General features: G+C 37.3%; 1 protein-coding gene across 25 annotated transcripts in view; it reads right to left on the bottom strand.

Moving 5' to 3' along the window:
* Positions 1-17,271, bottom strand: part of dlg2 (discs, large homolog 2 (Drosophila)) — a 212,174-nt gene extending 194,903 nt beyond the window's left edge. For 22 of the 25 annotated variants that reach the window (XR_001634554.1, XM_016490317.1, XM_016490320.1 and 19 more), the window contains exons 1-2: positions 17,160-17,271; positions 8,397-8,462 (exon numbers count right to left, since the gene is read on the bottom strand). Coding sequence is in view for 24 of the 25 variants with exons in the window: in XM_016490317.1 (XP_016345803.1) it covers positions 8,397-8,462; positions 17,160-17,240 (147 nt within the window). In the remaining variant the exon portion in view is untranslated. Of the gene's footprint in view, positions 1-2,126; positions 3,012-4,606; positions 4,893-8,396; positions 8,463-17,159 lie in introns of those variants that run through there. The other 3 variants (XM_016490336.1, XM_016490330.1, XM_016490339.1) reach the window with 3 other exon arrangements.
* Between the last annotated feature and the right edge of the window lie 6 nt (positions 17,272-17,277).

Raw genomic sequence — 17,277 nt, 5'->3', positions numbered from 1 at the left:
AATTTATATTTAAGAAATTTGAAATCATTTGAAAATGGATTAAAAATAATTGTGTAAAATAAACATACTTGTATTTTAGAAGACAAAGCATTTTGCACAAATAAATAAATAAATATTTAATAAAAATCTAATTAAAAAGGAAGTAAACACGGTAGCCAACAGGGCACTCAGTATTCTGGGAAGTTTGTGTGAATCATTTTTGGGTTTTTTTTCAAATAAAGCCAAGGTAACACTCATTTTACATACAGCAGCAAATGAGAAAGTATTATAATGTTTGCCTTTCTATTACTAATAATATTAAAGCAATCGTTATAATACGTTTTTGTATACATTTTAATTCATTTGTTTAACCGTTCTAACTAATTATTAGATAGACTTATATCCATATTAGACAGAACTAAACGACGACATCGAACAAGAGGGAGAATGTGAGCGGTGTGTGCTCAGGCGCTGCGGCTGCCATTCTCAGCACCGTCAAAATAAAAGTCCTGCCTCGAACACATCGGCCAAACAGAAAAACTTATCGGCCGATGCCGATATTTGAAAAATGCCAAATATCGGCCGATATATCGGCATTGGCGATATATCAGTCGACCACTAATAAATACTATAAAAGTACTACACTATACTATAAATACAATAAATATTATTAAAGCACTATAAATAATAATAATAATAATGTTTGCAATGTTTTTGAAATAAGTTTCTTATGCTCACCAAGGCTGCATTTATTTAATCAAAAATGCAGTAAAAATAATAATATTGTGAAATATTTTTTTTTACAATTGAAAATAGCTGTTTTCTATTTTAATATTATTTAAAATGTTAAATTTATTCCTGTGATGGCAAAGCTGAATTTTCAGCAGCCATTAATCCAGTCTTCAGTGTCTCATGAACCTTCAGAGATCATTCTAATATTTTGATTTGGTGTTCAAGAAATATTTCTTATTATTATTCATGTTAAAAACAGTTGTGCTGCTTAATATTTTTGTGGAAACCTTTTTTCAGGATTCTTTGCTGAACAAAGTTCAAAAGAACAGAATTCACAGTATTTAAATGATATTTTTTGTAACAGTCTAAAAGCCTTTTGCCTTTTTTTGACCAATGTCAATGTTGAATAATATTATTTAATGTTGAATAATAGTATATTTTAAACATAAATATTTAATTGCCATGGTATTACAATCACTGTACCACCTTTTTCCAAGGGTATGGAAAAACTATTTAAGATGCCTAACATTAATCTGTCATTTTTAGGGGTTTTATAAAGACAAAATACACCTGACTGTTCAAAAATTACAGTGCTTGCCGTTCAGCTGTAGTAGGACCACATTTGGAATTCACCGCACAGAGCCAAGCTGCCCGCATTACCATCACAATGGCACTTCTAGTATTGATTCAACAAAGCACGTAAATACAAACATTAATATTTCAGTTCACAGGATGGTGAATTGCAGCTGCATCACTGATTGTGAATGAGAGAGATAGCTGTCTGCATATTAGGCACAAGTCCTCCCTCTCTGACAAGTCTACAGAGAAGATTAAACTGAAAAAATATAAATTCACTCATATTGTATATTTAGAAGCATGTAAACAGAGCAGCTCTGCTTCAGTGAAATAAACCCCATTAGCCCAAGTACTGCTGGCAGACTGGCACTCTCAATCCTCTAATGCCACTCAAAGGGATTCCCATCTGGATACCTTCACCAACGAAGGCAGGAAAATCCGATAAAGCCTTGGACTGTTTGTTGATGGACTGACCATCAATAATGTATTCCACCAGCACTGTGTCTGGCTCCAGCGGAGAAGCCTCGGAGAGGCTCGTTATCTGTTATACACGGTGATCCGCCAAGTTTCCGACAAGTTTACGCCTTGATGGCTCCACAGAGCCAGCGACATGGGATTAAGCCTGATACAATACAACACTCTAGTGCAACACTTAAACCAATGAACACACTGTTCCACAAAGACATTAAAATGTCCATTTTAAAAGAAACACCAAAGAAATACGAAACAATAAACACCCTTGGTTTCTCCACAGTCGACACATACTCACAGCTGGAACGACAAAAAAGCTTCTTCCCTTTCATATTCATTCAATTCTCATCGCTTCCAGCTCTCCTTACCTTAGTTGTGACAATACACAGACAATCCATCCTGAGCCAAACAGCTCAAGCTAGTTTCCCCTTCATCAGCACCACATTAACAAATAGAGAGAGGGGAAAGAGGAGAGAGAGATTGAAAGAGAGAGGAAGGAAGGCACGGCTGGAGCTAACGCTAACAGAGGTGGGAGTCCTCTCTCTGTGCAGGCATGGTCTTGTGTAGTCCTACAGCCCGGCGCTTGTTAGCGCTATCCGCTGCTCAGCCCCATGGCTGGGGCTCAGACTGCTGCCGCTGAGATCACAGAGCATCCCTCCTCCTCTGGAGCTCGCCGCACACGAGCACACCCATGCGCGAGAGAACAGATGCGCTCTCCTCTCGCAGATGCTGAAGATTTACCTTTCTAGCTTGGAGAATCTGCACTATGATTGGGAAAATAACTATTGTAGTCACTCTTTGTGGTGTGAGTGTTTTGATTTTTCCTCCTTTGGTTATCTGAGGCAGAGCTAAGCTGACTCCAAGCCAGCTGTGCAGATAAATGAAGTGAATGGACAGAATGGGCAGTTTGGAGGGTTTAAGAGAGGGGAGTGAGTAAGCAGTTTATTCTGACCTTGACAACAATCGGGGTTTATTTTGGGGCGCCTTGGAAATCCACCGAACCGTTGACAAGCTCAGATAACCTGCCTTTTAAGTGAACAGGGCTAGCGAGCAGGCACAAGACAAAGAGACAGCAGTCACAGAAAGGAAACTGCAGCAATGCTTCAGCAGAGATTGGCACATCAGGCCTGATGCATCACACAACATCTGTTCTTTATATCAAGACCTTCCAGTACTTAAAATGAATAAACAGACAGGAGGGGAGAGCTGCTTACTGCAGTCATAAAATAACAACCATGAAGTGTTTATGTCCTGTTAAAATAAATAAATAAAACTGTCTTGAGAACAAAATGTGACCATAGCAGGGGCGATTTCAATCACTGTTGAATGGAATATGGAAATGTTGTCATTATTTACGCAACCTCGTGTTGTTCCAATCCTGTATGTTGTAATTTTTTTCTTTTCAACACAGCAGAAGTATTTTGGAAGAATCGCCGCACAGCACAGCAAATAAAATCTAATTGTGATTTTTCTATGTATAAAGTAAAATATAAATTAATTAAAATATATAACATTTTCTGTTCTTTTTTAATAGCTTGTTTGCTGTGTTTGTTTGTGGCACTAAATAATAATAATAATAATAATAATAATAATAATACTGCTAAATGGAAAAAGCAACTCCAGAGTCATGAATAAATAATTTAGGTCACCCCTTTGAAAAATGAGATGATACACCTCTTGGGGTTTATCCTAATAAAATTCAATCAATCAATCAATCAAATGAAATTAAATTAAATTAAAACTGCTTCTTGGAAAAGGAAAATTGGAAAAAGTTCAATCTAACTTACTGACTTAATGATCCAGTCACATTGAAACAAAGAATCACAATCACTATGAACTGCTGTTGCATGAAAAATAACAGTGTAAAAAAATCTCCATGTTCAAGGGGGGAAAAAAGAGCATACAGCATATGTACAAATACAAAAAAAGGTAAAAGAAAAAAAGTTTGCTGGCTTTCCAACTGATGACCACTGGATTGTCTGGCACAGAGTGGTATTGTTATTAACAGTTGTATTACTACCAAAAATGAACGACCGAAAATGACCGTTTTTTGGCCGAAAGAGATTAACGGGCGAAAATGTGTGCCGAACATATATGCCGCACCACCCTGCAGTGTTCAGCGCACAGGTTTCACTCTCCCTCTAGCGGTCGTCACTGCACAGTGTGATGCTCCACTCAATATTCCGCTCTATGAATGTGCGTTCCGTTGAGCTGCGCACAGCGCATGCGAACACTCCACTCGTGTAATTAGTTAGCACTCATGCTCAACGGAAAAGCAGAGTCCGCTCAAATAATGCACCGACAGGAAATTTCTATGTAGTACTTGTTCCTGTTTAAAGTAGCGCTATTGTGCTGTATATGGTGTAGTACAGCTGTACTGGGCAACGCTGGTAAAATGACTCTCGTTCACCGCTATGTTCTGCTCAAAGGCTTTGATAATAATAGCTTTGTAGGACTATTCATTATTTGGATAATTAGTCCAAAAAAAATTATATCTGATTCTGTTGCATAAAAGTGAATAAAAATTATATATTGATATTTAATATGAATATATTTTCTGTCCTATTTTATTGTTACTTTCAATAAAAGTGTGGTTATTTTATTGGCTTGTGTTTTTTTTTCATTCAGTGTCATTGAAATTATTGAGTTAAATTAAAAAGTCTTACAAAATTACTAATAATATTTAATATTTAATAAAATAATTATTACAAAGCATTTTCCGTTTTGGTTTTGGTTTTCGGCCAAGTGCATCCAGAATTTTCAGTTTCGGTTTCAGCCCAGAATTTTCATTTTGGTGCATCCCTACCTGCTATCTTTCTTATCTTGCTCTTCTTCTTGTTAGTCTTACCTGCTGTCTGTACACTGCCCTCTCCTCAAGTTCCAACTCCTCGCAAAACAGCCCCCTGATCATGGCTTTCATTCTGCATCTAGCATCTCATTAGCTGCTGCACACACTTTGTCTACGCCTCACTTCTCAAATAAACACACACACACACTAAGCCCTTCAGCAGATGGGCCTCAAAGCCGCTTTGAGTGATCACATTATAGGCCGAGTGCTTTAACTTCCTCTCCACAACACTTTCCCACAGACATGGGGAATAATTAAGAAACGAGGTCGGCAGGACATTGAGACGGAAGCTCTTGTGCTCAAACGTGAACTTGGCGAGGGAGTCTTTGTTTTAGTGCCAAGTTCTGTTTTGTGTTCTCCTTACATGAACTCTCAGCAAACTATTACCAAACTGTCCACTATGCTAACAATGCTAATCCCCTCCTTTCAGAAGAGAGGCCCCTCACATTCTCAAAAGTTTACAAAAATTACTAAAGGACTAGAATAGGACTCTAAAAAATAGAAATAAAGTTGTCCGTCTATTCCAGACAAAAAAAAAACAGCTAGAACTTAATTGAAAAATTAACAAAATAGCCTGTAGCTGCTGTGGGCTCAAGTTTTCATTTGCAAATTACTTTTGTGTCTAACTGTTTGCAGCAAATGCACCCCATAGCAAAAATAATGATCCTAATCAGTATTTTTGTTGTGTTTTTCAGTATAAACACACTACCACTCAAAAGTTTTTTTTTTTTTTAAGAAAATAATATATTTATTCAACAAGGACATTAATTTGATTAAATAAAATAAAATAAAAAAATATAAATAAAAAAATATATAAAGCAGAACAACTTTTTAAATATTGATAATAATAAAAAAAATGTTTCTTGAACGCCAAATCAGCAAATTACAATGATTTCTGAAGGATCATGTTACACTGAAGACTAGAGTAATGGCTGCTGAAAATTCAGCTTTGCCATCACAGGAATAAAATAGAAATTAAATATTAAATATTAAAATAGAAAACAGTTATTTCAATTTATAATAATATTGGCCAATATTTCTTTTTTACTATATTTTTTAATCGTATACATGCAGCCAAGGTAAGCATAAGAGACTCTTATCAAAAAAGTTTTTAAAAATTCCAAAAGAGCCCAAAGTGTTAAACGGTAATGTATAGTTCATGTGATTTTTATTATTATTGGTTTTCTTTGGGTATAATCCTCATTACATTTTGTTCGATGTATGTGTACAAGACAACAAAATTATAAAACAATGGGGCAAGAATTTTTTTTTAAGATATGTTATACAATTATGATGTTATATGATTTTGTTTTACAAGTGAATTTATTTTGTTTAATAGATGTTTAAATATTTTTACTGGAAAAACAAAACAACAATACTGATTAAGGAAATTATTTTGGTGGCGCACATTTTAGTATAAATACAACTCAGCTGAGTCTGAAAAGCTAAAGTTATATTATATTCTATAAATTACTGTTTATTTTTCTTTGTAACAACTTTATGACTAAGAGTTTAAGCTCATCATTCAGGCCCTCTTTACCCTCATATCACCCATCCCCAGGTCAGCAGGACTGACCTGCAATCCATGCTATGTGTTTTTTTTTTTTTTTAATGAAGACAAGGATACACACAAAGAAAACCTCTTGGGTAAGCAAGATTAAGACTTTTTAGCCTTTTATTTTGGCCAGAGGCTTTGTGTCCACAACTCCATCTCTATTTCAGCGTAAACTCATTTTCTATGGATGACTCTGATTTAGCAGGACACACCATTGCAATCTGACTCAACAACAAAGCTATGTGTATTGTGTGTGTGTGTATGTGTGTGTGTGTGACTGTTTGAGCACCTAAGGCACAGAGCCGTTGTAAACGTTTACAGATGGCACACCTGCGGGCAAGTGCTGCTCTCTCATGTGTGCAGACATGAAATCTGGTAGAGCCACAGGGACTCAGTGTGTGTGAATCTATGAGCGAGATGTTCCAAGTGACCTCAAGACACTCAGGTGTCCCACATGAGAAACAAAAGAGGGAGTCGCCGCAGATTCATTCAGAAAAAGCGAAAGCTCTCGTTTCGACCTCCATCTTGTTGTCTGGACTTTTACAGATCTAGTCTTTCTGTATTATTCCTGCTATATTTGGGTTTGTCTTTGTGTCTGCCTATAATTGGCTATGCCCTCTTTTCAAAAACATAAAAGCCACCAGTGTTGGGCAGTAACGCATTACTTAGTAAAAATATTTATCGGGAGCGTGTATGCTGGGATTTCATGAATTTCATGGAGGAAAAAGTAATGTAACTAGTAATGTAACTAATTACTAATTACTTTTGAAATAAAGTAATCAGAACAGTAACGTGATTACTTTTAAAAGGAGTAATCAGTAATCAGTAATTTGATTACATTTTCAGAGTAACTTGCCCAACACTGAAAGCCAAAGATGTCTCAAACTCAGAGTCCTTGCTTTGGTCTTGAGTATATGTGGGTCACTCAACACAGATCGACTAACTGATGGCTCATAATGTTACAAAGCATGACTGAATTCATATTGACACAAGGTCAGTGCAATTACACAATGTGTCACCCTCTGTGATATGGGCTAAAATAGGTTTCCTTTTGCAATGCCTTGTAGCTCAGAAATGGGTTTTTAGAATAGAAGCATGTGTTCTTGCATGTATGAGTGTTTCTCACTGCTGGGTAAATGCTGAGAGCATACAAGCTAGTTGAGTTAAGACAGCGGTGGCAATTACGGGAGATCAACACGCCTCCAAGATGGGAGCTGCACTGGCAGAAAAGGCAGAAACAGACACTCCACACACACAAATACACTGCTCAAACTTCGATCCCAGCCACCTATTAACAGTGCATGCAGACAAACAACGCCAGACTCATTTTAAATCCCTCTGTTCCAAAGGTTTCCCAAAACATTTTACTTTAAATGTTGAATGCTGAGAATGCATTAAAAATGTCAAAATTTCACTAGCTGTCTCAGACTTTTGAACTCAAACTAGATGTTTTAATGAGGTGAAAGCTTAATTTAGATTTTTTTTCTTTCTCTGCCATATTTAAATTCCCGATGGAGCATGGAGTTCCCTTGCCAGTTAGTGTAGAGGTAATTAAGAAAGCTTTTTTCCAAGAGAGGACGAGTCTCTCATGAACGCCACTGTCACCGATCAGCTCTGCTGCACTGATCACTTCCATACTGCAGTTAAATACTACAATAAGCTCTCTTTCATTCATTTAAATTAAGTTGAAGTTGAACTAAAATTACTAAAACAGAAATAGAAATGAAATAGCTAAACAGAAATATTAAAATATATATATATATGTAAATATGTAAAAATGGCGAATGCATAAACTAAAATTAACGTAAAAACATAAACAAAAGCTCATTCAAAAATATTAATAAATACTATATAGTATATAAATAATACTGTTTTTAATTATTATTTCTTGCATTGTAGACCCAGCAGTAGAAACAATAATTGAGTATATAACACTCAAAAATTCAACACTCAAGCAAAGTGACAAACCCTGCATTTTGATTTTGATAATGGATTGCTATGTTATGAAAAAGTCATCTTAAAACCTCTCACTGTTTAAACGATATAGCACTTATCAACAGTCTGAGGCGTCCCTCCAAATGGATATAAATCATCCAGAGTAGGAAAAGGAAAAACCTCTCTGCCTGCATTACTCATGCGAAGCTGGTGTAAATACTGCCATATGACAATCTGCATCTTTCAGAATACTGAACAAAATGTGGAAAGACTGTGTGTGTGTGTTTGTGTGTTTCTCATCTCTGTATTGGTGCTTCCTGCGGCAGGCTCCTCAACTGTCAGCTCCATGTGATTCTCTTCTCTCAGCTGAGGACAAAAACACACACTTTCAGATGAAAACACTCTCTCTAATATCTGGTACATTCCACTGTCTTAAACAGGAAGAAGAATATTGATATTCTTGATATTCATTTAAACAATACGACACAATCAAATGAGCTGCTGATATTCAAGAGCATGGCTGATATTCAGACAGAATGATTTTGAGTGCAATATTCCTTTTATACATTATAAATTTAAAAACATTTTATCTGAAGTCACAGAATTAAACTGAAATTCTGCTTGGAAATTCTGTCCACAAATAATATATAATGTATAAGGCAGGCTGAAGAGATAGAAGGCCAGACGCATCAGTCTAAAATTCACAAACACAACACTTATATAACATAGTGTACTAACAGCCAACCGTAGCAGCACAAACACTCACACACACATATGTGTATACAAGGTAATAAAAGATTATCCTCCTGAGGTCCACGACACATTTGTGGGTATTTTGAATTTAAATTAATTTTAAAAACCTTTCATCTAAACACCATCCAACAGAACTGACTAAAGATGGACACTCAGAGTGTCTATAATTGAGGCCAGTTGTTTTTAATATATTTATATATTTTTTTTAATTATGTACACTACTGTTCAAACGTTTGGAGTCAGTAAGATTTTTTTTAAGTATTGTATAGTTAACAAGGCTGCATTTATTTGATCAAAAATACAGTAAAACAGTAATGTTGTGAAATATTATTACAATTTAAAATAACTATTTCTATTTTAATAGTTCTGCTTAATATTGTTGTTGAAACTATAGATTCTTTGATTAATTGAAAAGAACAGTATTTATTTGAAATAGACATGTCTTGTAACATTCAAAATTAATACATCCTTACCAAATTTAAGTATTAATTTACTTTAAAAGAAATGACACAATGACAACTGACAGACAATGGCATAATAAGTGCATGGGTTTTTGTGAATTGTATTATGCAATAACTAACTAACTGTTTTTGTATGTCAAAGTTTAAGTGCTCAGTAAGGACATCTACAGATTTAAAGATGCTGATGTCATCATGATGTCCTTCTGTCTTATGAGACCATGAGACACTGGGATCAAGACACAGCTCACACAGAGACATCATCCCCCTAGTGGCTGGACGCAAAACAAAAATAAAAATACAGCCTGAATATATGACTGCATGTGCAACAGTGTACAATAAAACAAACAGATATCAACCTGACAAAATACTACACAATAAATAAAAACACCCAGCAACATAAGACATATTTCAGGCATGGAAACCTTATATGCTTATTTTAACCTGAAATGAAGTTTTGCATTTAATTGTGCAGTTATTTAAACTACAACAAGCTTATCTTAATCTTTGTGCTCTGCATTTTTTAAATGCAATCCACTGAGCAACAAGAATCTCATCTGAGGCCCTTTTCAGTCCATTATAATCTCACTTTCTCAGAAAATTGTATTCATTAATCATATGAAGTCTCTAGTACACTTGTAGCATTTTATCTGTAGGTGTTTGACTGACATGTTTTTTTGCTTTTGTGAGTGCTGATGTGTCAGCAGTCCACAGCAATGCTGTGATATACACCAGCGTCTGAGAAGACAAAGAGAGCTGCATCCATACAGCTCTGTGGAGCCATTTGTATTCTTCAGATATCTAAAACTTCATTTACTGCCTTTAATTACTGTCACAGGCCTGTCCAATCACCATCATCACGGCACATGATGGACAAGGCCTCAAACACACATACAGTGTGCTTTTCCAGCATTTTAAATAAAGTCTTACATATGTCACTTCTAGAGTTTTAGAAGAGATCTCAACAAGTGTCATTAGATGTGTCAAGATACTAAAATTGGCAATCAAAAAGAGCTTTCAATGTGAACTCATACAATTCACATTAAATAATTTCAAGAACAAAATTTTAAACCTCTATATTTTTAATGTACTGCATGTCATTTTTATGTACATTGATGTCTACTTTATGTCTCCAAAAATAGCAAAGTAAAACAACGAGCAGACGCTGAGGTTATGATAGTTTTTGTCAACTGAATATGCTGAGAAATAAAACCTCCCCCAATGGGGACTGTCATCTCTTCAACTGGCCTACACAAGCTATACGCTACAGAAAGATCCAAAATAAACCATCAAATTACTTTTAGCTCTGCCAGAACACAGACTATTTTGACATGAGGGACACATGCAGTCAGTCACCTAGGCTGGCAGGGTGTGGCCTCTGAGAACAAACATGCTATCTTTGAAAAAGAACAAAATTAGAGAACACTTACAGATACCTCCAAGTAATTGCTATTAATCTGGCACCAGGTGCTAATTTCCTTAATTATATGACAACCCCTATTTAACTGGCAGCATTCCTCCAATTTTCAGTCATTACAAGATGGCGGGCCGCTATAAGGTGACTGAAAGCCTGTGGCAGGAGGTTGTCCAGAAGAAGGCTAAAGGGATGACCCTTTCAGCCATTGCAAGAGAAGTTGATCATTCCAAATCTGAATCGGTTCAACACTGCAGCTAGAATTGCTTGCCAGTTCAGCAATGAACAGGGTATGGCTCTCTCTCGGTACATTTAAGGGAGTTCCACCCTGGATGGGAGATCTCCTGAGAAAACTAGGTTGCTGCTGGAAGATGTGTTAGTGAGGCCAGCAGGGGGTGCTCACCCTGTGGTCTGTGTGGGTCCTAACGCCACAGTATAGTGACGGGGACACTATACTGTAAAAAGCACCATCCTTCGGATGAGACATTAAACCGAAGGTCCTGACTCTCTGTGGTCATTAAAAATCCCAGGATGTGCTTCGAAAAAGAGTAGGGGTATAACCCCGGCTGTGGATGCTGCTCCCTGGTGGTTGTTGAGGAGATTCCCCCTCTTTCATGTAAAGCGCTTTGAGTACCCAGAAAAGCGCTATATAAATGCAACTAATTATTATTATTATTAAGAGAAGTTGGACTGAAAGCGCACTCTGCAGTGACCAAACCTCTCATTTTCAGAAAGAATCAAAAGACTAGGCTCACCTTTGCTGAGGAGCATGTTGTGTGGAGAAAGGAGAACTGGTCCAAAGTTCACTCCAGTGATGAGGGCAAGCATAATAAGGCCAAAGGGATGACCCTTTCAGCCACTGCAAGAGAAGTTGGCCATTCTAAATCTGGGATTTCTTGAATAGTGCAGGTTTACAATGACATTAATTCATTCAAGTCCCCCAAAAAGGCTGGTCGTCCTCGTAAGAAAAATGCAGGAGAAGAAAGGATAATGCGGAGACTCTCAATGCGGAATCGGTTCAACACTGCAGCTGGAATTGCTCGCCAGTTCAGTGATGATCACAGTAAGGATCTGTCTCTGCATGTGAGAAGTCGGATTGAAAGCACACTCTGCAGTGACCAAGCCTCCCATCAGCAGAAAGAATCAAAAGGCTAGGCTCACCTTTGCTGGAGGGCATGTTGTGTGGAGAGAGGAGAACTGGTCCAAAGTTCACTTTAGTGATGAGAGCAAGTTTAATTTATTTGAGTCTGATGGGAAACATTTTGTTTGGCATCAAACTGGGGAAAAACTGAAGCCCAAGTGCGTAAAGAAGTCAGTGAAAGGTGGATGAGGAAGTGTCATGGTTTGGGGGACGTTTTGTGCAGCAGGAGTTGGGCCTCTTATACAGTTACATGGCAGGGTGAATGTAAATGTTTGTCAGAACCATCTTCAGCAACGAAGTTCCTTCCCTGCAAGCATCTCCCAATCAGCCTGCAATTTTCATGCAAGACAATGCTCCCATCACACTGCAAAACGGATAAAGCAGTTCCTTGAAGCCAAGAACATTGAAATAATTAAATGGCCAGCCCAGAGTCCTGATCTAAACCTGATTGAAAATCTCTAGAAAATCCTTGGCGACAAAGTTATGGCTAAGAAACCCACTACAGTTACTGAACTGTGGAAGAGAGTGGAAGAAGAGTGGACCAAGATCACACCAGCGCAGTGTGAGAAACTAGTAATGTCCTGCGGCCACAGATGTGCTAAAGCAGGGGTGGGCAAACTTGGCCCTTCCAGGCCACTTTCCTTCAGAGGTTAGCTCCAACCCTAATCAAACACACCTGAACCAGTTAATCATTGTCTTCAAGACTACTAGAAGGCTACAGGCAGGTGAGTTTTATCAGGGTTGGATCAAATATCTGCAGGAAAGTGGCCTGGAAGGGCCAAGTTTGCCCATCACTGTGCTAAAGTCACTCAAAGCAAGGGCCTCTACACTTCCTACTAATTTATGACAGCTGTAACCCTCCAAAACTTTAGTTGTAATCTTCTTTCATGCTACAATGGTTACTGTCTGCCGTGCTGCCGAGAAGCTTGTGATTGTAGTTCCGTGTAGCTTTGTTTTTCTGTTGGAATATCTATCTTACTAGCACTCTCTTTTGATTAAACTGCTAAAATATAACTTAATTCTCACCATATTTCTGATATTATCTATCAAACTAATTTAGCATCGTTCGCTTTTAATTTAAACCACTAGTACAGCGCTTTAGCACTCGGTTAGAACCATGACTTCTACAACAAAAGACTGCTTTGTAAATAATCTTCCTGACTTGTCTCACTTCCTCAGCAAATCCAATAACTTGATGTTGTAACAGAAACTATGGACTCTCTCTTTTCTAGCACTTTAGATACGGTTGCTTCTTTACACTTCAAGAAGATTAAGGAAAACAGTCCGACACCGTGGTATAATGACCACACTCGTGCCTTAAAGAGAGCAGCCAAGAAAATTGAGCGAAGCTGGAAGAAAACAAAACTAGAGGTATTTTGTATTGCATAAAGGGAAAGTACTTCTACTTACAGTATATAAAAGCTCTAAAAACTGCTAGATCTGCTGACTTTTTGTCTTTTTTAGAAGAAAACAAACACAACCCCAGGCATTTATTCAATACAGTGGCTAAATTAATGAAATATAAATCATCAACAGGCGCAGACATTTTCCAACAGCATAACAGTAATGACTTTATGAACTTTACTTCCAAGATCGATTCTATTAGAGATAAAATTCTAACCATGCAGCTGTCAGCTACAATCCTGCATCAGTGCACTGTATATGCCCTGAGGAACAATTCCACTCATTCTCTGCAATGGGAGAGGAAGAATTATATAAACTTGTCAAATCAAAGCCAACATGTGTGTTAGACCCTATTCCTTCTAAGCTACTATAAGAGGTACTTCCAGAAGTCATAGATCCTTTTCTGAATATTATTAATTTGTCAATGTCATTAGGATATGTCCCAAAATCCTTCAAACTGGCTGTTATTAAGCCTCTCATTAAAAAAAACACAACTTGATCCTAGAGAATTAGTTAATTACAGACCAATGTCAAATCCCCCTTTTATGTAAAAAATACTATAAAAGGCAGTATTCTCTCAGCTTTGTTCCTTCTTAAAGAGAAATGGTATTTGTGAGGATTTCCAATCAGGATTTATACCGTATCATAGTACTGAGACTGCTCTCATCAGAGTTACAAATGACCTGCTCATATCATCCGATCGTGGTTGTATTTCTCTATTAGTGCTACTGGATCTTAGCGCTGTGTCTGACACTATCGACCACAACATTCTTTTGAGTAGACTTCAAAATTGTGTTGGCATTAGTGGAATTGCATTGGCATGGTTCAAATCTTACTTATCTGACCGTCATCAGTTCGTAGCAGTGAATGAAGAAGTATCATATCGATCACAAGTAGAGGTCAACTGATGTATCAGTTTTGCCCATTAATCGGCACTGATAGTTGATTGCAAAAAACCCATGACGATAAGTTTTTCCGGGTTGTGTCCATTGCTGGAGTGGCTGACAAAGCTCCGCTGTCATTGTACAATACGAGAGCGGCCTCTAGAGGTGAAATCACTGAAACCACGTGCTGTTTGTTTTGACATGTGACACTGCGCACTGCACAGAGCGGGACACTTCAGATGCGGTTTTGAAACAGAAAACGAAACGGTGTATACAGTAGTGCTGTATTCGATACATCGATACGACGATGTATCATCACAGAGATTTGACGATACGAGTATCGATACAGCTGGCCCTGTATCGATATTGTGGCACGTGTGCAGCAGTGGACCGCGCTTAATTTGAATACAAGAACACCGTTTAAAATGGAGTAGAAAATATAAGGTTTCTAAAAAAAATTATGAATAGAGCATAATATATAGGCTACAACCAGGTTTAATCTGGCCGCAGAGGAACACAATTGGGTTGCCTGATATAAAGAGACGTAATCCCCGGAACAGAGCTTCCCGCTTGCGCAATACGGAAATATCTGCTAAGTGTGTTACTTATCTCTGTCAACCTGGCAACCATGTGCACGTGCGCTCTCTCCACTGTGGATAAACGCGCTTCCTTTCTGAAAACACCGGTTAGCTTGCAGTTTAGTCGACACACAGAGAGAGAGAGAGAGAGAGGCTGTGTATGTATGAATTACCACAGTTTTGCCGCGTTTCTCTATTAACAGTGAAGCTGTGGCTTTAATTCCTTTAGAAACAATGATGTTACCAGCTTTTAATTATTAATTATTATTAATTATACAAAATTTTATTTTTTAAACGTAATGTGTTAATTTGTGCAATGATAACCTACCAGCAATGTAAATATTTTTTAATATTTAATATTATTTTAAATAAAAAAAATGTATATATTAGAATGGAGTATATTACAATATAAATTTATTAGAACGAGTACATTATTATTTATGGGCTTAAAAACAAGATGCAAGCAATCAGAACATTGTACCTGGTGGGGAGTGCCCAATGTAAACATAAAACATATGCCATTACCTATATTGTACTGTGGTACAGTTATGGAGGCCCTTCATAATGCAGAGGTCAACTGCTTGCTCTGCCAATAGTCTGAAATTGCACAATAGTATGCAGTGTTTAATAAACAGCTGTTTTACTAAATTCTACTGAGGTGAAATTCAGTGCAGTCCTGTATCATGATATGTATTGTATCGTGGCCTCTGTATCGTGATACGTATCATATCGTGACTTTGCTGGTGATACACAGCCCTAGTATACAGTACACTATAGTGCATGTTTTCATATCATTACTAAGTAATTAATTTGTTGACTAGATGCTGCATTAGTGGAGAAAGAACAGCAGTATGTTTGCTATCAAGGCTGAGAGGACAAGGACATTGTGTAACGTGGGAGGTGTGACAACGGAGTTAAGAATCCACAAGCAGCTTTATTAAAAAGAGTGGTCAAAGCAGGCAGGGTCAAACAGCAGCAAACAGGTATAATCCAGGACAGACAAAAGAGTAATCCAATAATCAGTCAAAGGTCAGGGCAGGCAGCAAACGATCAAAAACAATGTAAACAGTCCAAGGTCAAAAAACAAGCAAGGCAAGGCATGGCAAGGAACACGGAGAACACGATGACAATACAGGCGTTACAATAATAAGCAATGTGAGTGTGGATGAGTGCAACCTTTATAGTGTCACTGATGGGAAACAGGTGTGGTGTGATAATGAGATACTAGGCAGGGGTTATGGGAAATGGAGTCCAGAGAAAACAAAGACGAGACCCACTATCGTGACAATTAGCAGCACCTCAAATGGTTAAAACAATGTAACCAAAATACACGCAAGTCTGACCCAAATGTTTAATGTCACGATTGTTACCGAGTGTTACCATCTATTTGCATTAGTTTATATCCAGCTGGTCACATTAATTCATTTTTTGTGACAAATTATTTAATAAAATAAATTTATTGTGGCCAGCCTAAGGCACACCTGTGCAATAATCATGCTGTCTAATCAGCATCTTGTTATGCCACACCTGTGAGGTGGATGGATTATCTTGGCAAAGGAGAAGTGCTCACTAACACAGATTTAGACAGATTTGTGAACAATATTTGAGAGAAATAGGCCTTTTGTATACATAGAAAACGTCTTAGATCTTTGAGTTCAGCTCATGAAAAATGGGGGCAAAAACATAAGTGTTGCGTTTATAATTTTGTTCAGTGTAGATGCCTAAATGTATTGAGTTGCTGCCATGTGATTGGCTGATTAGCCATTTGTGTTACCAAGCAATTGAACAGGTGTACCTAATAAAGTGGCCGGTGAGTATATATATATATATATACACACACACACACACATACTAGAATCCAAAAGGTACACTAGGTTTTAATAATTCTGTCATTAATTATAGGTATCCTTTAAACTGTAGAAACTGTGTATAACAAACTGTAATAATCACTAAAATAAGAGTTTACTTTGAATTAGATGCCAGACTGTTTATTGTGTAACCAAAATACCAACAATAATAATTAAAAAAAAAAACTTCATAATGTGGGACATTTAAATATAAACAAGCACAAAATACTCTGGCAGTCTTAGTTTCTCTATTGCTGGCTGCTCATTCAAAAAGATAAGGGAAATATAAAATATGCGCTCTTACAACCATCTACAACCTATTACATTAATAACACCATAAAGTAAACATTGTCAGTAAACAGTAGATCATAAGCAATTGCTTGGTATCAACGCACAGTATCCATTGATTGTAAACTGCTCTGAAACCGCGAGCCTGCAGAATGTACTGTGCAGCGTTTTGACTTTGAATGTGCAGTGCTCATATTTATTTAATGAAATATTGTATGACAATTTTCCATCCTCAAATTTAAGACCTCTTAAACTGATAATTAAAACATTTGTTATACTTTTTTTTTGCGTCTCACCTCTGGAGGCATGGAGGCTGGCTGCGGACCCTCTGTGGGTGAGGTTGAGTTGGTGGCAGTTTGTTCCCACTGCTCAGCCATGTGATTCACCTCCACCAGCTTCTGCTCACAGCTCTTC

The sequence above is a fragment of the Sinocyclocheilus anshuiensis genome, unplaced genomic scaffold (genome assembly GCF_001515605.1).
Source record: "Sinocyclocheilus anshuiensis isolate Anshui unplaced genomic scaffold, SAMN03320099.WGS_v1.1 scaffold186, whole genome shotgun sequence".
NCBI classification, from domain to species: domain Eukaryota; kingdom Metazoa; phylum Chordata; class Actinopteri; order Cypriniformes; family Cyprinidae; genus Sinocyclocheilus; species Sinocyclocheilus anshuiensis.
This window is presented reverse-complemented; position numbering and strand designations above follow the sequence as displayed.